This window comes from Brachypodium distachyon, chromosome 3 (assembly GCF_000005505.3).
Source record: "Brachypodium distachyon strain Bd21 chromosome 3, Brachypodium_distachyon_v3.0, whole genome shotgun sequence".
NCBI classification, from domain to species: domain Eukaryota; kingdom Viridiplantae; phylum Streptophyta; class Magnoliopsida; order Poales; family Poaceae; genus Brachypodium; species Brachypodium distachyon.
The window spans coordinates 52,636,419-52,651,054 of record NC_016133.3 but is presented as its reverse complement, the minus strand read 5'-3'; the positions used below and the strand labels follow the sequence as shown (position 1 = coordinate 52,651,054).

General features: G+C 51.8%; 2 protein-coding genes across 2 annotated transcripts; both read left to right on the top strand.

Moving 5' to 3' along the window:
- Window positions 1-1,015: 1,015 nt before the first annotated feature.
- On the top strand, window positions 1,016-4,638 carry LOC100828908 (glutamate receptor 2.7). The gene is made up of 3 exons (XM_003572783.3): window positions 1,016-1,467; window positions 1,621-3,249; window positions 3,331-4,638. The coding sequence occupies exons 1-3, from the start codon at window positions 1,152-1,154 to the stop codon at window positions 4,413-4,415; spliced, it is 3,030 nt and encodes a 1,009-aa protein (XP_003572831.2). The 5' UTR covers window positions 1,016-1,151; the 3' UTR covers window positions 4,416-4,638.
- Window positions 4,639-12,035: 7,397 nt separating this feature from the next.
- Window positions 12,036-13,503, top strand: LOC100828303 (cytosolic sulfotransferase 5). The gene has a single exon (XM_003572782.4). The coding sequence runs from the start codon at window positions 12,104-12,106 to the stop codon at window positions 13,103-13,105; it is 1,002 nt and encodes a 333-aa protein (XP_003572830.1). The 5' UTR covers window positions 12,036-12,103; the 3' UTR covers window positions 13,106-13,503.
- The last annotated feature ends 1,133 nt before the right edge of the window (window positions 13,504-14,636 follow it).

The window sequence follows — 14,636 nt, the reverse complement described above, 5'->3', positions numbered from 1 at the left end:
ATTATCTTTGTTCGATGGTCATGCAACTATGCCCGTGAATTTTCAGTTGCTGAAACACCAAATGAAGTGAATATCGTGGTATAATTATCTGGCTCGTCCAGGCATGCCGGAGTAGTTGCTGAAACACATTTCTTACCACCCCAATTTCTGGATACGGAACTGTGTCATTAACAGTCACTAGATTCGAATTAGTAACAGAGGGACGCGACTTGACTGACACACGCATTCGCTAACGCGTGAGGCCGGAGCCGTGTTGTTGACTGTTTAGTCAGCTGCCGTGCGTAACGAAGCAGCTCCGTAAGTCCTTAACAGAGGTAGCAGCGTCCAAATTGCCAAGCTTAACAGTAAAATACGCAAGCGCAGCGGACAGCCGGACTGACGGACCGACAATCTTCCTGAAGAGCAGGAAAAGTAATCCAAGCCTTGTCCGTTATACTGTCTCGTCCTCTGTACACGCTGTAGAAAAACAGAACGGTTGATCCCAAAAGAAAAATATCGCGCGCGGAGTTTAAGATGAGTCCGGCCGTTTCGAGGGAATATTGTATTTTTACCGGTAACCAAATGAGCCCTAAGATGATGAATACTCCACTAATTGGATGGACAAATTTGTTTGAACCTTTTTGTTTTGAATGTTTGGATGGACAAACTTCTCACCATCATTGGTGCCTGAAAATAAAAACTTGCGGTTAGAGGACGTACGACCGACTCTGGGACCTGATCCTGATGGAGTGCCATTCACCTGTCGTCTTGTACCGCTCCTGCTACCCCACAGCCACAGGCCGTAACGCAGCCAGGTAAGTCGAAGAGCCCACGAGCAAAAATACAAAGTTTCCGGTACATCGATCAGTCTGCGTCGCAGATAACGATGAATTAACCAGATCGACCGAGGTTCGCAGCAACTCTCGATGGGTGCGTGGCGTGGCGTGCATGTGTGAGGCAGAGATGCCGGCCGCATTCCATGGATCGCATATAAACTACGATAAGGCAGCGCGTCCGGATGCGGGCTAAACTTCCTATAACTAGTATCTCAGGTTTCTCCGCTTAGCTCAGATCATTCACGCACGAGCACACCATCCAAACCGAGCTTAGAGCAGCCGGGCTCTGACCGATCGATGCAGCAGTAGCACTGATAAGCACGCACATACTGACTGATGATCATGGGGAAGCATCCGGGGACGTCCTCTTCTTCTCTCTTCGTCCCGCTCTTCTGCTTCCTTGTGTCCTCGGTGGTCGGGCAGCAGCAAGGGAGCCTGCATGTGGTGGCCGCGGCGCAGGAGGGCGCTCCGGTGCCGGTGCCTGTCCGCGTCGGGGTGATACTGAACTGGGCGTCGCCAGTGTCGCGGAGGCGGCGGACGGGCATTGAGATGGCCGTGGAGGACTACTACGCGGCGCACCCCGGTTCGCCCGCCAAGGTGGAGCTCCATTTCAGGGACTCCTCCGGGGACGTCGTCGGCGCCGCCTCCGCCGGTACTTAAGCTTTCCCTCTCTCCTTCGCTCACACATGACACATCAATTGCTGTAGTTTTTAACAACAAAATGAGTCAATTGTCTTCTTTCTTGGGCCCTTAACGAACCAGAGAATCCAACTGCCCAGCTTTCTAACTCTTCCTGCGATTGCAGCGGTGGACCTGATCAAGAACGCGCAGGTGCAGGCCATCATCGGGCCCCAGACCTCGTCGGAAGCCGAGTTCGTGGCCCACCTGGGCAGCAGGGCCCACGTCCCCGTGCTTTCCTACTCCGCCACCTCACCGTCGCTGTCCCCGTCCCAGACCCCCTTCTTCATCCGCACCGCAGCCAACGATTCCCTCCAGGCGCTCCCGCTCGCGGCGTTCCTTGCCGCATTCGGCTGGCGCGCGGTGGCCGTCGTGCATGAGGACTCGCCTTACGGCGCCGGCATTCTACCGGCGCTCGCGGACGCGCTCGTCTCCGCTAGCGGCGGCAGCGGCAGCGCGGCAGCCATCACGCACCGTGCTGCTTTGCCTGTTGACGCCGGCAACGACCGCCTCGACGCCGTGCTGCGCGCACTCGCGTCGGCGCCGACGCGCGTGGTCATCGTGCACGCGAGGTACGCCCTCGCGGCGCGGCTGTTCGCACGCGCGTGGGAGGCCGGCATGGTGTCGGAGGGCTACGTCTGGGTCGCCACTGACGGGGTGGGGAGCTTCGTCGATAGCCTGTCCCAGGAGGACCTCGAGGCCATGCAGGGCGTCGTCAGCGTCAGGCCTCAGGTGAAGCGCACGCGCGAGGTGAGGAACTTCGCAGCGAGGTTCAGGGCGCGGTTCCGGCACGACAACCCGGACCTCGACGATGAACATGTTGTCCATGATGAGTCGACGGTAATGAGGCTTTGGTCGTACGACACGGCGTGGGCCATTGCTGCCGCCGCGGACGAGGCGGTCGGCTCATCGGCGTTCCAGCCGACACCGCCGCAGCCGGACCTGGACTGGGTGGGCGTGTCGGCGACTGGAGCAAGGCTTCTCAAGGCGTTGGTGGACACGAGGTTCGATGGGATGGCCGGGAAGTTCAAGCTCGTTGACGGGCAGCTGCAGGTGGCAGCGTACGAGGTGGTGAACGTTGTCGGGAGAGGCACCAGGACGGTGGGGCTCTGGATGCCGCCGGAGTCCTCCTCGGGCAGCAAGCTGCTGAAACTGAAACACATCCTGTGGCCTGGCGACACGCTGTCCACCCCGAAAGGCTGGACTCCCGCGTCACACAACGGCATGCCGGTGCTCCGGGTCGCCGTGCCGGTGAAGCGTGGGTTCAAGCAGTTCGTGGGCGTCGACCCCAAGAACTCATCCAGAATTACAGGTTATTGCATCGACGTGTTCGATGAGGTGATGAGGAGCCTGGCGTACCCGGTGGCCTACAGGTATGTGCCGTTCCCGGACAGTTCGGACTCGTATGACAAGCTGGTGGACCTGGTGCGGCGGGAAGAGGCGGACGTCGTGGTGGGCGACGTGACGATCACCGCGAGCCGGATGGACAACGGGGTGGACTACACGATGCCGTTCACGGAGTCCGGCTGGGCCATGGTCGTGGCTGTGCGGGAGGACGCCGGGTCGGCCTGCATGTGGGTCTTCCTGCAGCCGCTCACCACCAGCCTCTGGCTCGCCAGCTTCGCCTTCTTCTGCTTCACCGGCTTCGTCGTCTGGGTCCTCGAGCACCGCGTCAACGACAAGTTCCGCGGAACCCCCACCCAGCAGTTCGGCCTCATCTTCTACTTCGCCTTCTCCACCCTTGTCTTCTCACACAGTACGTAGTCATGCATGCATGTCTCTTCTGAACTGCCAAATTTCCATTCTTGAACGGTCGAATTAATGAATGGTTTTGCAGAGGAGAAGCTGGTGAACAACCTGTCCAGGTTGGTGGTGATCGTATGGGTGTTCGTGGTGCTAATCCTGACATCGAGCTACACGGCGAGCCTGACATCAATGCTGACGGTCCAAAAACTCCAGCCGATGGTGACGGACGTGAGGGAGCTGCAGAGGCGGGGGCACTACATCGGGTACCAGGAGGGCACCTTCATCGAGCCCTTGCTCAAGAAGATGGGCTTCGACGAGCGGAGGATGAAGAAGTACAGCACGGAGGGGCAGTACGCAGAGGCGCTGTCCAGGGGGTCGGCGAACGGCGGGGTGGCCGCCGTGTTCGACGAGATCCCTTACCTGAAGCTCTTCCTGTCGCAGTACTGCGACGGGTACATGATGGTGGGGCCCGTGTACAAGACGGACGGGTTCGGGTTCGTGTTCCCGAGGGCCTCGCCCATGGTGGCGGACGTGTCGAGGGAGATACTGAGGCTGGCCGAGGGGGACAAGATGGCGCGGATCGAGAAGGCGTGGTTTGGGGAGCCGGAAGACGGTGCTTGCCGGGGCAGCAGCAGCAGTGCCGCCGCTGTCGGCTCCTCTAGCTCGTCCAACCTCAGCTTCGAGAGCTTCGGCGGGCTGTTCCTCATCACGGGCCTGGTGTCCAGCCTCACGCTGCTGCTCTACCTCGCCACCTTCGCATACCGTGAGCGCGGGGAGGTCCGGGTCGTGGAGGCGCAGGCCGAGGCCGCCGGTCACTTTGGCTACCGGAGCGCGTTAATTCGGAGGATGTGTGCGTGGCTGCAGCACTACGACAGGAAGGAGAAGGACCTCAAGTCACGCACGTTCAAGACATCGAACGACGAGTCCCTGAGGAACGGCAGCGAATTCGCGGGCCAAACGCCGAGACGGATCGCTGAGGGCTCAAGGAATGGCCGTGGTGATGTGAGCCAGATGCCGATGGCCGGGGAGGAGGAAAACGCCATGGGCCGCGGGAGCCCCGTGAGCTCACACATGAACACCGGCTCTTCACCGGTGGGAACAACGGAATGGGTGATCGGCGAGTCATCCGAGCAGAGGATGGCAGGGGCAGCAGCCTCCGAGATAACGGCCTCTTAAGTGCAGTAGAATCTACGTACTAGCATTTCTCGTGGAATTGCGTTCTACAGTTCTGCTGCAAACACTAGTTTGGGCTGATTAGTTTGATTTTTTTTTTCGGAAAGGGGAAGACTCCCTGGCCTCTGCATCAATCGATGCACACAACCATAATTAGTTTGATTATTAGCATGTGATAAGTATTTCAGGATGGGATCAACTCTAATAGATCAATCCTTTGGTACGGTGTTGTACTCTTTTCTTGTGTTTGTTTGTTGAGGTCGGTGACAAGTCCGGCGGCGTCGATGTTCACGCCGACAGCAGCAGCAGCCTTGACTACCTCCTGGCCAGCGGCCAGCGTCTGCGATTGCGCCTGTGCAGCAGCAGTTGCTTGGGCTTGGAGTTGGGCAGCCTGCTGCTGCGGAGCTAGAGCGGCAGCCTGAGCCGCGGGATCTCCGAGGTCGTCGGCCATTGGTGATGAAGATGCCGACGAAACAGGGACGTGAAGAAGCGAGCAGTCGCGTGATAACGCTCCCCAAAAACCTTATCGACCGTCTCCCGGACAGGATCTCGAAGGTCGGGGTTCCGGAGGCCTGCTCTCCCGGCGATCTGTACACGCAGTCAACGGGATGGAGTAGCAGTTGGCGACGAACAGCGAGATTGGATCGTGGGCGTGACGGCTAGGGTTGTGGCGTGGTACGTCCGGAGGCCGCGGTCGTCGGCGATCTGTGCACGCAGTCGACTAGATGGAGTAGACGTTGGCGGCGAACAACGAGATTGGATCGTGGGCGACGGCAAGGGTTGTGGCGTGGTACGTCCGGAGGCCGCGGTCGTCTTATTATATAGGCATGCAGGCGGCGGTTCGGTTTAGGAAACCAAAACCGACTCCGCAATTATCCCCCACAATATCTCATAAGCACATAAAATTGCCATTGATCCAAAACTCTGTTTTTGATATACCAGCGTTTCAGTGAAGACCGGTTAAGCTTGAACATCCACCTAAACAAATAGCTTCGCTCACGCACAACTGAACAATGGACAAACCTTGAATTGTTAGTTTTCTGTGTTAGACCTTCACTAAATTGTTGTCTGGTACTGTGCTGCCGAATGCTACCCCGCGGTGTGGAGCATATAAGTCATTCTTCAGGCCTTTTCATGAGCTTACTAGAGAGCACCCAAATCTCATAGACTGCAACCAACAGTCAGGCTCATATAGACAGTATCTCCCTTGCAATTTAATTCAACACGTTAGAACACATTAAGTTAAACAACCTACCATATAGTACACGAGAGTAATGCATCGTCAACGGAGTGGGATAAAGAATGTACACTCTCCTCAGTTATCCAATGACTTGTTTCCCAGGTCCTAATTCACGGGATCTCCGATCACATAGGTTGATTTACCGCAATGATAACTCACGTGGGTCGCAACCCCATCTCCCTTGTTGCAGATTTTATCACATTCGTTGATAGACCCTTTGTAAAGGGATCTGCCATATTTTTAGCCGTTGGGATATCTCCCAATGCTATTATTCCGGAATTTCTCATTGCTCTGACAGATTTCAGATGTCTCCTGGCGTGTCTTGATGACTTCATGTTATCTTTAGAACTGTTCATTTTGTCTATCACAGTTTGATTGTCACAGTTCATAAGAATCGCCGGTATTGGTTTTTCAACAATCGGCAAGTCCATCAAGAGCTCATGAAGCCAGTCGGCTTCAACCGTGGATGTATTTAATGCTGAAAGTTCTGCTTCCATTGTTGATCTGGTTAAGATCATTTGCTTGCAAGACTTCCATGAAACAGCGGCCCCTCTGAGTGTGAACACATATCCACTCATGGCATTTAGCTCATCAACATCAGATATCCAGTTTGAATCACTATAACCCTCAAGTACCTTGGGGTACCCAGTATAGTGTATACCATAGCTCATTGTGCCCTCAAAGAATGTAGCATCCCTGGACTCCATAATTGTACCGACGCTCATGTCAGGTACTCCAGAATTTACAACCAAGAATCTATAGCCAACACTCCGAAGTGCGTAGCCAAGAAAGACACAATCAACGGTTTTTGGTCCAAGATTACGTTTCTTGGTAATTGGCACATTGACTTTCACCAAACAACCCCAAATCTGTTAGTAAGAAAGTGTGAGTCTCTTCTTTTCCATAGCTCGTATGGGGTGACTTCTTTATCTTTTGTTGGAACACGATTTAGGACATGACACGAAGTCAATAGCGCCTCCCCCCACCATGCCTCGGATAAACCAGCAGTGTCTAACATAGCGTTGACCAAGTCAGTCAGCGTGTGGTTTTTCCTCTCAACAACCCCGTTTGACTGGGGCGAATAGGGAGGCGTTCTCTCATGAATTATGCCATGTTCCTCACAAAATGAATTAAACTCATTGGAGAAATATTCTCCACCGCGGTCAGACCGCAAACGTTTAATTTTCTTCTCAAGTTGATCTCAACTTCAGTTTTATAGATCTTAAAATAATGCAATGCGTCATCCTTTGATTTTAATAAATACACATAACAGAATCTAGTTGCATCATCAATGAAAGTCATAAAGTAACGTTTTCCACCTTTGGTTAATACACCGTTCATCTCAGAAAAATCAGAATGTATGACCTCTAACGGTGCTAGGTTCCTCTCCTCAGCAGCCTTGTGAGGCTTACGAGGCTGCTTCACTTGCACACAAGCTTGGCACTTTGAACCTTTAGCCACAGTGATTTTAGGGATTAAACTCAGATTTGCTAATCGCATCATGCAACCAAAATTAATGTGACAAAGTCGTGAATGCCAAACATTAGACTCATTATTAATAGAATTGACGCTTTTCACGGCCTTATTACAAATATCCGAAAGGGATAAGCGGAACAAACCTCCGCACTCATAACCTTTACCAATAAATTGTCCATACTTAGACACAATAACTTTATTGGACTCAAACACTAACTTAAATCCGTCCTTGCAAAGAAGGGATCCACTAACAAGATTCTTCTGAATGGAGGGCACATGCTGCACGTTCCTCAGCTGCACGATCTTTCCCGAAGTAAACTTCAGATCCACCGTGCCAGCACCATGAACAGAAGCATGGGCGCTGTTCCCCATCGTCACTGAGGAGCTGATGGCCTGATATGGAGAAAACAAGGAAATGTCAGCACACACATGAATAGTTGCACCTGTATCGACCCACCAATCGGTGGACTAACATACAAAAAATACAGTAAATAAATTACCATACCCGCCTGCATCTTCATTGTTGCCAATGGTCGAATTAGCAAACTTTGCCGAATCTGTCTTCCTTTGCGCTCCTTCCAGTTACTCGCCCAGTGGCCGAGTCCTCCGCACACAAAGCAAGGATTCTTGTCCTTGTTGCCTCCTTTCTTCTTCTTCTTCTTGAAAGTGGTAGTGTTCTTTGGATCAGCATTGTTGAATGCATTTTCCTTTCCCTTGTTGTTACTGTTGTTGTGGTTGTTCCTCCGAACCATGTTGGCAGTGGACGTACCCTCTTGTGTGTTGACTTTGGGGCAGCATCTTTTGCTCTCGCCTTCTCCTCAACATCAAGAGTCCCAATCAGGTTCTCCACAAAGATTTCTTGTCTCTTGTGTTTTAGTGAAGTAGCAAAGTCCTCCACGAGGAAGACAGCTTGGCGATGATGCCCCCGGTGACAAACTTGTCGGGTAGTGGACACTTGAATTGCTCAAGTTCCTTAGCCATAGTCAGTAACTCATGAGTTTGTTCCACTACAGATCGGTTTGAAACCATCTTATAGTCAAAGAACTGCTCCATGACGTACAGCTCACTGCCAGCGTCAGATGCGCCAAACTTAGCATCGAGCGCATCCCACAACTCTTTGGCATCCTGATAGTGCAGATAAGCATCAACGAGCTTATCTCCCAGCACACTACAGATCGCACCGACGACTACAACACAAGCCTCAACATACAACTGCTGAGGAGCAATTGTTTGAGTCTTCCCGTGTTGTACCGCCCACCATGCGCCCATAGCCACGAGCCACATATGACATTTATACTGCCACCTCTTAAAGTGTAGTCCAGTAAACACAGGTGGTTTCAATGCGACAGCAAATTGAGACATCGAAACTTGCCTACATGAATAAGGTTTTTGGATTGATGAATAATTAGGTAATTTCGATGAATATTTAATCTAGAAAAACAATGTGTAAAACATGTAACATATTATATCATGCAAAGTAGACAAATTAAATAGCAACGCACAGCAATAAAACTCATCTAATTTCACGGCATGAATAATAGAACTACTAATCAAAATTAACAAGAAAAAGCAAATTACGTACGGTGTTGTACTCTTTTCTTGTGTTTGTTTGTTGAGCTCGGTGACGAGTCCGGCGGCGTCGATGTTCATGCTGGCAGCAGCAGCAGCCTTGACTACCTCCTGGGCAGCGGCCAGCGCCTGCGATTGCGCCTGTGCAGCAGCAGTTGCCTGGGCTTGGAGTTGAGCAGCCTGCATTGTGCTTGGAGTTGGGCAGCCTGTTGCTGCGGAGCTAGAGCGGCAGCCTGAGCCGCGGGATCTCCGAGGTCGTCGGCCATTGGTGATGAAGATGCCAACGAAACAGGGACGTGAAGAAGCGAGCAGTCGCGTGAGAACTCTCCCCAAAAACCTTATCGACCGTCTCCCGGGCAGGATCTCGAAGGTCGGGGTTCCGTAGGCCTCCTCTCCCAGCGATCTGTGCACGCAGTCGACGGGATGGAGTAACAGTTGGCGGCGAACAGCGAGATTGGATCGTGGGCGTGACGGTTAGGGTTGTGGCGTGGTACGTCCGGAGGCCGCGGTCGTCTTATTATATAGGCACGCAGGCGGCGGTTCGGTTTAGGAAACGAAAACCGACTCGAAACCAAAACCGACTCCGCAATTATCGGGATTTGTTACGCGTCCGCAACGGATTCCGACTGCCAAAAAGATAAGCACGACCCCGCCCTGGCTCGAACTCGAACCACGAAACGCGGCGCGGGCGCGGCGCGGCGGCGGAGGAGGAGCGCGCATGGGGATTTCCCTTGCTCAAGAGGTGAGAATCAACATACCTTATATATTGGTCCAACCCTCTCTAAACTAGCAAGGTGGGACTATTCCCACTTCCTCATCTCACTCTATGAATGGGCTTTTGAGATTTTTCAGAAATTAATTTCAGATTGAGCCTTGAGCCTAACCCAAAATTCCAAGAAAAGGAAATAACATAGTATTTCCCGTTTCATGCGGATAGGTAAAAACATTTTTAGACCCACAGGAAGTACTAAAAGATTCTATCCTATTTCTTGTATTACCTTCGTTGTTGATAAAACGAAATCTTTACTCACTCCTTTGGGTATCCTATTTCCCCATAAAGATATTGAATAGAAGGAACCTTCTTTAGTGCTACTATAATTTTGAAAAACGCATACAACAGCAATGCTAAAACACACTTGCAAATACTGTTTTTAGTTATCTTATTTGCCACAGCTAAAAACTACATGTCCTGGACTAGGGGTGTTCAACGATCATCACGGTTTCCTCAATTTCCGTGCTATTCCATCCCAATTGATCATGCCATTTCATTCAAATTTCTATCCCAATTGATCGGTGCATGCATCTATACATCATCTACGCATCTACACATTTGACCCAAAAGATGTAGAAGAAAAATACTTCCGTCTGTTCGGGCAGACCATCGAACAGGTTGCGGGCGCCCAACCATGTGCTGTTCGGAGCGACGCTGGGCTACCGTCGCAATGGACTCGGCCCCGTCGGCGTACGCCATATCCGCATCCACGGTGATCTCCCAGCCTTCCATAGCCGCCGCCTCGTGAAGGCCTTCCGCACGACCAGGACGGGGCGGGACAGAAGAAGCCGCATGCTGCTTTGGATGGGGCGGCTCAGGTCCCGGACAGGCGAAGCAACAGCAGCAGCGGCTTGCTTCGCCACGTGTGCGGCGGCGGGAGGCAGTACATTGTGGCGACGGGGGCGGGCTGCAGCGCAGCGGGGCAACGGCATCGGGCGGCAGCGATGCAGGGAGATGGCGGGCGGCGGCGCGGCGGGGCGACGGCGGTGGGCGGCAGGCGGCAGCGCGGCGACGGCGACGGCGGCGCTCCGGTGGGGTAGAGGGCGCGCGCGGGAGAGGATGGTGGACGGGACGCGCGGGGCACAAGGCAGAAAGCAGCGGCCTAATCGCTCAATTTTCAAGACAAGACGGAAAACGACTCGATTTAACAAACATAAACCACTCTGGACTGGTGCGGACTGATGCATTAGAGTAAATTTAGTGCAACATGACTTTTTCGTACTGCCTGTGGACTCGAAAACACATAGTATATCGTTTTCATACTGCCTGCTCCTTGTTGTCTGCGGCTACCCGGCAAGGCTGGGCATGGCTGGTGGTTCCTCTTTGCAGGTATGTCTGCCGTGTTAAGAAATCTGTCTGCTGCATCAATGTATGTGGTTTGAGAGAGATTAAGAGCAATTTACTCCTCGTACGTCTGCAATATTTTCTTCGTATCCCGAGCAGATTTGGTCATGCGTGGTTTTTGGCTCGCTTGGATCTGAATTTTTTAGGGTAAGTGATTATCTTTGTTGTTACACTCAACAAAGAGCACCACGTAGGTTATCTGTTCTTCTAATTGTTAGTTACAATTTACCTTGTGCAGATCTCTGTTCATAGCATAGCGGTTTGCAATATCTGTTCGTTACCTGACGTCAGTTTGTTATAACTTGGATTGCTGCACTTCTGGTAGAAGAGTAGTGCTAGTACTTGACTCTACCTATTAATCTTTCTCAAGTAATCGTGATTAGTTGGATTGGACATTAGTAGATGGTTAGATACAACCAAACCACGATTCCAAAGCCAGAACCAATTCAACAAGTAATATACTAATATACTAACTAACTAGCGATTTCAATCCAGAGAAATTAATCTGTTGCATCAATGTGTGCTGCCTAAGTGCAGATGAAGAAGATTAGCAAGCTGTCGTGGTGATTATTTTGGTTGAAAAGAATAATTTTGTCTTATTACAGAATGCTAATCCTCGGAACTATGAGCAACAAGACCCTGCTGTGTTGGCTTGTTCAGGAGCAAAACTTCTTCAGAAAATGACGAGATTGAGGAGAAGAAGAGAGGTGATCCAGAGCAACTAGAAAGATGATGGAAGTGGACATAACAAGGCTATTTATGCACACTTTGAAAGCTACTAATGGCTAGTTGAGTCAATTAAATGAGTGTATTGGCGGCTAGTGAATCCTGAACCTTTCCTATATATGTTGCAAATTTGTACAACCGAATGCTCTCTATCTATAATTCCTGGGGATTTGCTTTCCATAGGATTAGACTAGTTTGGGCATTCTATTTCTATACTTTTCCTATTCCTATCATTTAGAAATCCTGCAAACCGAATGGGGCGTAAATGATGATTTTCAGAGTAGTAAAATAAAATAACAACCAGAACTACGTTGCTTTCCCACGCGGCACACACCTAGTTTGTTTGTATTTGACAAGTTGGCTTAACCTTTTAATTCCCTTTTTTCTATTCTTATCGGTAAGAGCATTTGTTGCAATATTTTCAACCTACTCCGTACCGGGGTGGAGACAGTTCACGAGGAAGAAGAGCAGCTGGGCAGGCTCTCACCTTCTTTTGCTATATAACGTGCCATTAACGAGAGTGCAGCAGGCAAACACCAGCTCGCACCACCGAGAGAGGAGCAAATGGGCGAGCAGAACGGCGCGGCAGACGGCCTGGCGAGGTACGAGGTGCTCGCCTCCTCCTTCCCGACGTGCCGAGGCCTCGGGACCTCTCCGTACAGGAAGTTCAACAACTTCTTGTACCCGGCGCACCTGATGGCGCCGACGCTGGCCATGCGCGACACGTTCGTCGCGCGCCCGACCGACGTCGTCCTGGCCACCATGCCCAAGGCCGGCACGACGTGGCTCAAGGCCCTCGTCTACGCCGTCGTCCACCGCGGCCGGCACGCGCCGCGTGATCGGCGCCACCCGCTGCTCTTGTCCAGCCCGCACGACCTCGTCCCGTTCCTGCACTCCCTCTACCAAAACAGCAGCCATCCCACGCGCCTCATCGACGCGATGCCGTCGCCTCGCACCCTGGCCGTGCACGCGCCCTTGTCGCTCATGAACGCGTCCGTGGCCGCGTCGAGGTGCCGCGTCGTGTACCTGTGCAGGGACCCCAAGGACGCGCTCGTCTCCTTCTGGCACTACATCGCGAAGGCCGCCAAGCACCCGGCCGTGCCGGGCTCCTCCCTGGCGCCGTTCCCGGAGGTCTTCGAGCTGTACTGCGACGGCGTGTCGGCGTTCGGGCCCGTGTGGGACCACATGGCCGAGTACTGGAAGGAGAGCGTGGCGCGGCCGGAGGAGGTCATGTTCCTCCGGTACGAGCAGCTCAAGGAGGACACCGTGGGGAGCGTCAAGCGGATGGCGCAGTTCCTCGGCGTCCCTTTCACCGACGACGAGGTGACCCAGCGCGTCCCCGAGGCCGTCGTGTCGCTGTGCGGCATGGACCGGATGAAGAGCGTGGAGGCCAACCGCGACGGCGAGCACGGGGGATCAGGGTGGACGTTCAAGAACTCGGCCTTCTTCAGGAAGGGGGAGGTTGGGGACTGGAAGGAGCTCTTGACGCCCGAGATGGCGTCGAGGCTTGATGCCGTCGTGGAGGAGAACCTGCGAGGCTCCGGACTCTCGTTGATCCGTAACTGATCACTTGATCAGATCAGGACATCAGGTGGCGCACTGCCGCTGGTACTGCACGAGCAGGTACAATTTTTTTTTTTTGATAATAACGTGCAGGTACCCCTATATGTTACCGGGTCGACGGCCCAAGCCCTGCAACGGCCTATGTAGGATGGATGCATTATGGCTTCGTTGCCATGGCAACTTCCTCTGCACCAGACATCAGGATATTACAAGGGCTCAAAACTTTATTGGGCCTGAGTGCTGCATAAAAAACTGATGCATTTAGCCTGTGCTCGTTCTGTTCTAAGTTGGCGGGTCTTTAATCAATCACATCAGTATACTAAAGAAAAACCAGTCGCATGCACTCTATCTTTCTTTTTTCTTCGGAAAAAAATATAAACTCCGATCTCTGTATCGATTGATGCACACTGTCATACATTATTAAACCCGGACAAAGACAGGTGCCGACGTCAAAGAAATCAATGCAAGAAAAAAGAAAAACTGGACGCATGCACATTGTCATATATTATTAAACCCGGACAAAAGCAGGTGCCGACGCCAAAAAAATCAACGCAAGAAAAAAGAAAAACTGGACGCCAAATGCCTCACGGCAGGGATTCCACCGGACTACCACTAACCGTATAAAAGAGACCGAAACTCCTAGACAAATCTGAAGAAAAAAAAGTCTCACGAACGCCGATGATGATGAGGCCAACCGTAGCTCGAACTGGGGGTTTTCCCCAGAGACGAGTTTCAAGCCACCACCTTCAACAAGGACACGACGCAAACACACTTCGACATTGCCTGATCAAAGATCAAGTGTTTCCTCCGGAGTGCGCGTCGTCGAAGCCGCCTCTATCATCACCCACGTCACCTCCTAACGCCACACCATTGGCACTGTATCTAGTTGTATCTTCCTTTTTTTTTTGAAAAGTAATAAGGTCAAACCTTTTGGCTTCTGTGTCATTGGACTTATACAACCAAACTTTATCAAAGAAGATTCCATACAACACTGCCAAAGCATAAGCTTACAAGCTAAGTACATTAAATGATGAATAATTAATGATGGCAAAAAAAGTTGCAACTAATTAAGTCACAATTGTTCCAAAGTGTTGCATTCAAGAAATATATCGCATACCGTTGTTACCTGTACCCAGCCAGTCAAAAAAAGGCCATGGATTTTCATCCAAGATGTTGGGTCCAACCAATAAATGCGAGATCATTTGCACAAATACGACGTCCTCAACAAGATAATGAGGAACGTGTGTCGTTGCGTGGCAAACCAGCCAGTCAAAAAAAGGCCATGGATTTTCATCCAAGACGTTGGGTCCCACCAATAAATGCGAGATCATTTGCACAAATACGACGTCTTCGACAACATAACGAGAAAAGTGTGTCGTTGCGTGGCAAACTAGTGAAAGCCACATCGAGGGTTTTCACCCAAAACATGAAAACGCCGATCAAGTCGTCATTGACTGCACAATCCATGACTCTGCTTGAAACCACCATGGTGTCCTCCAAAATTAATCACCTATGGTCACCTCTAGAACTCAGT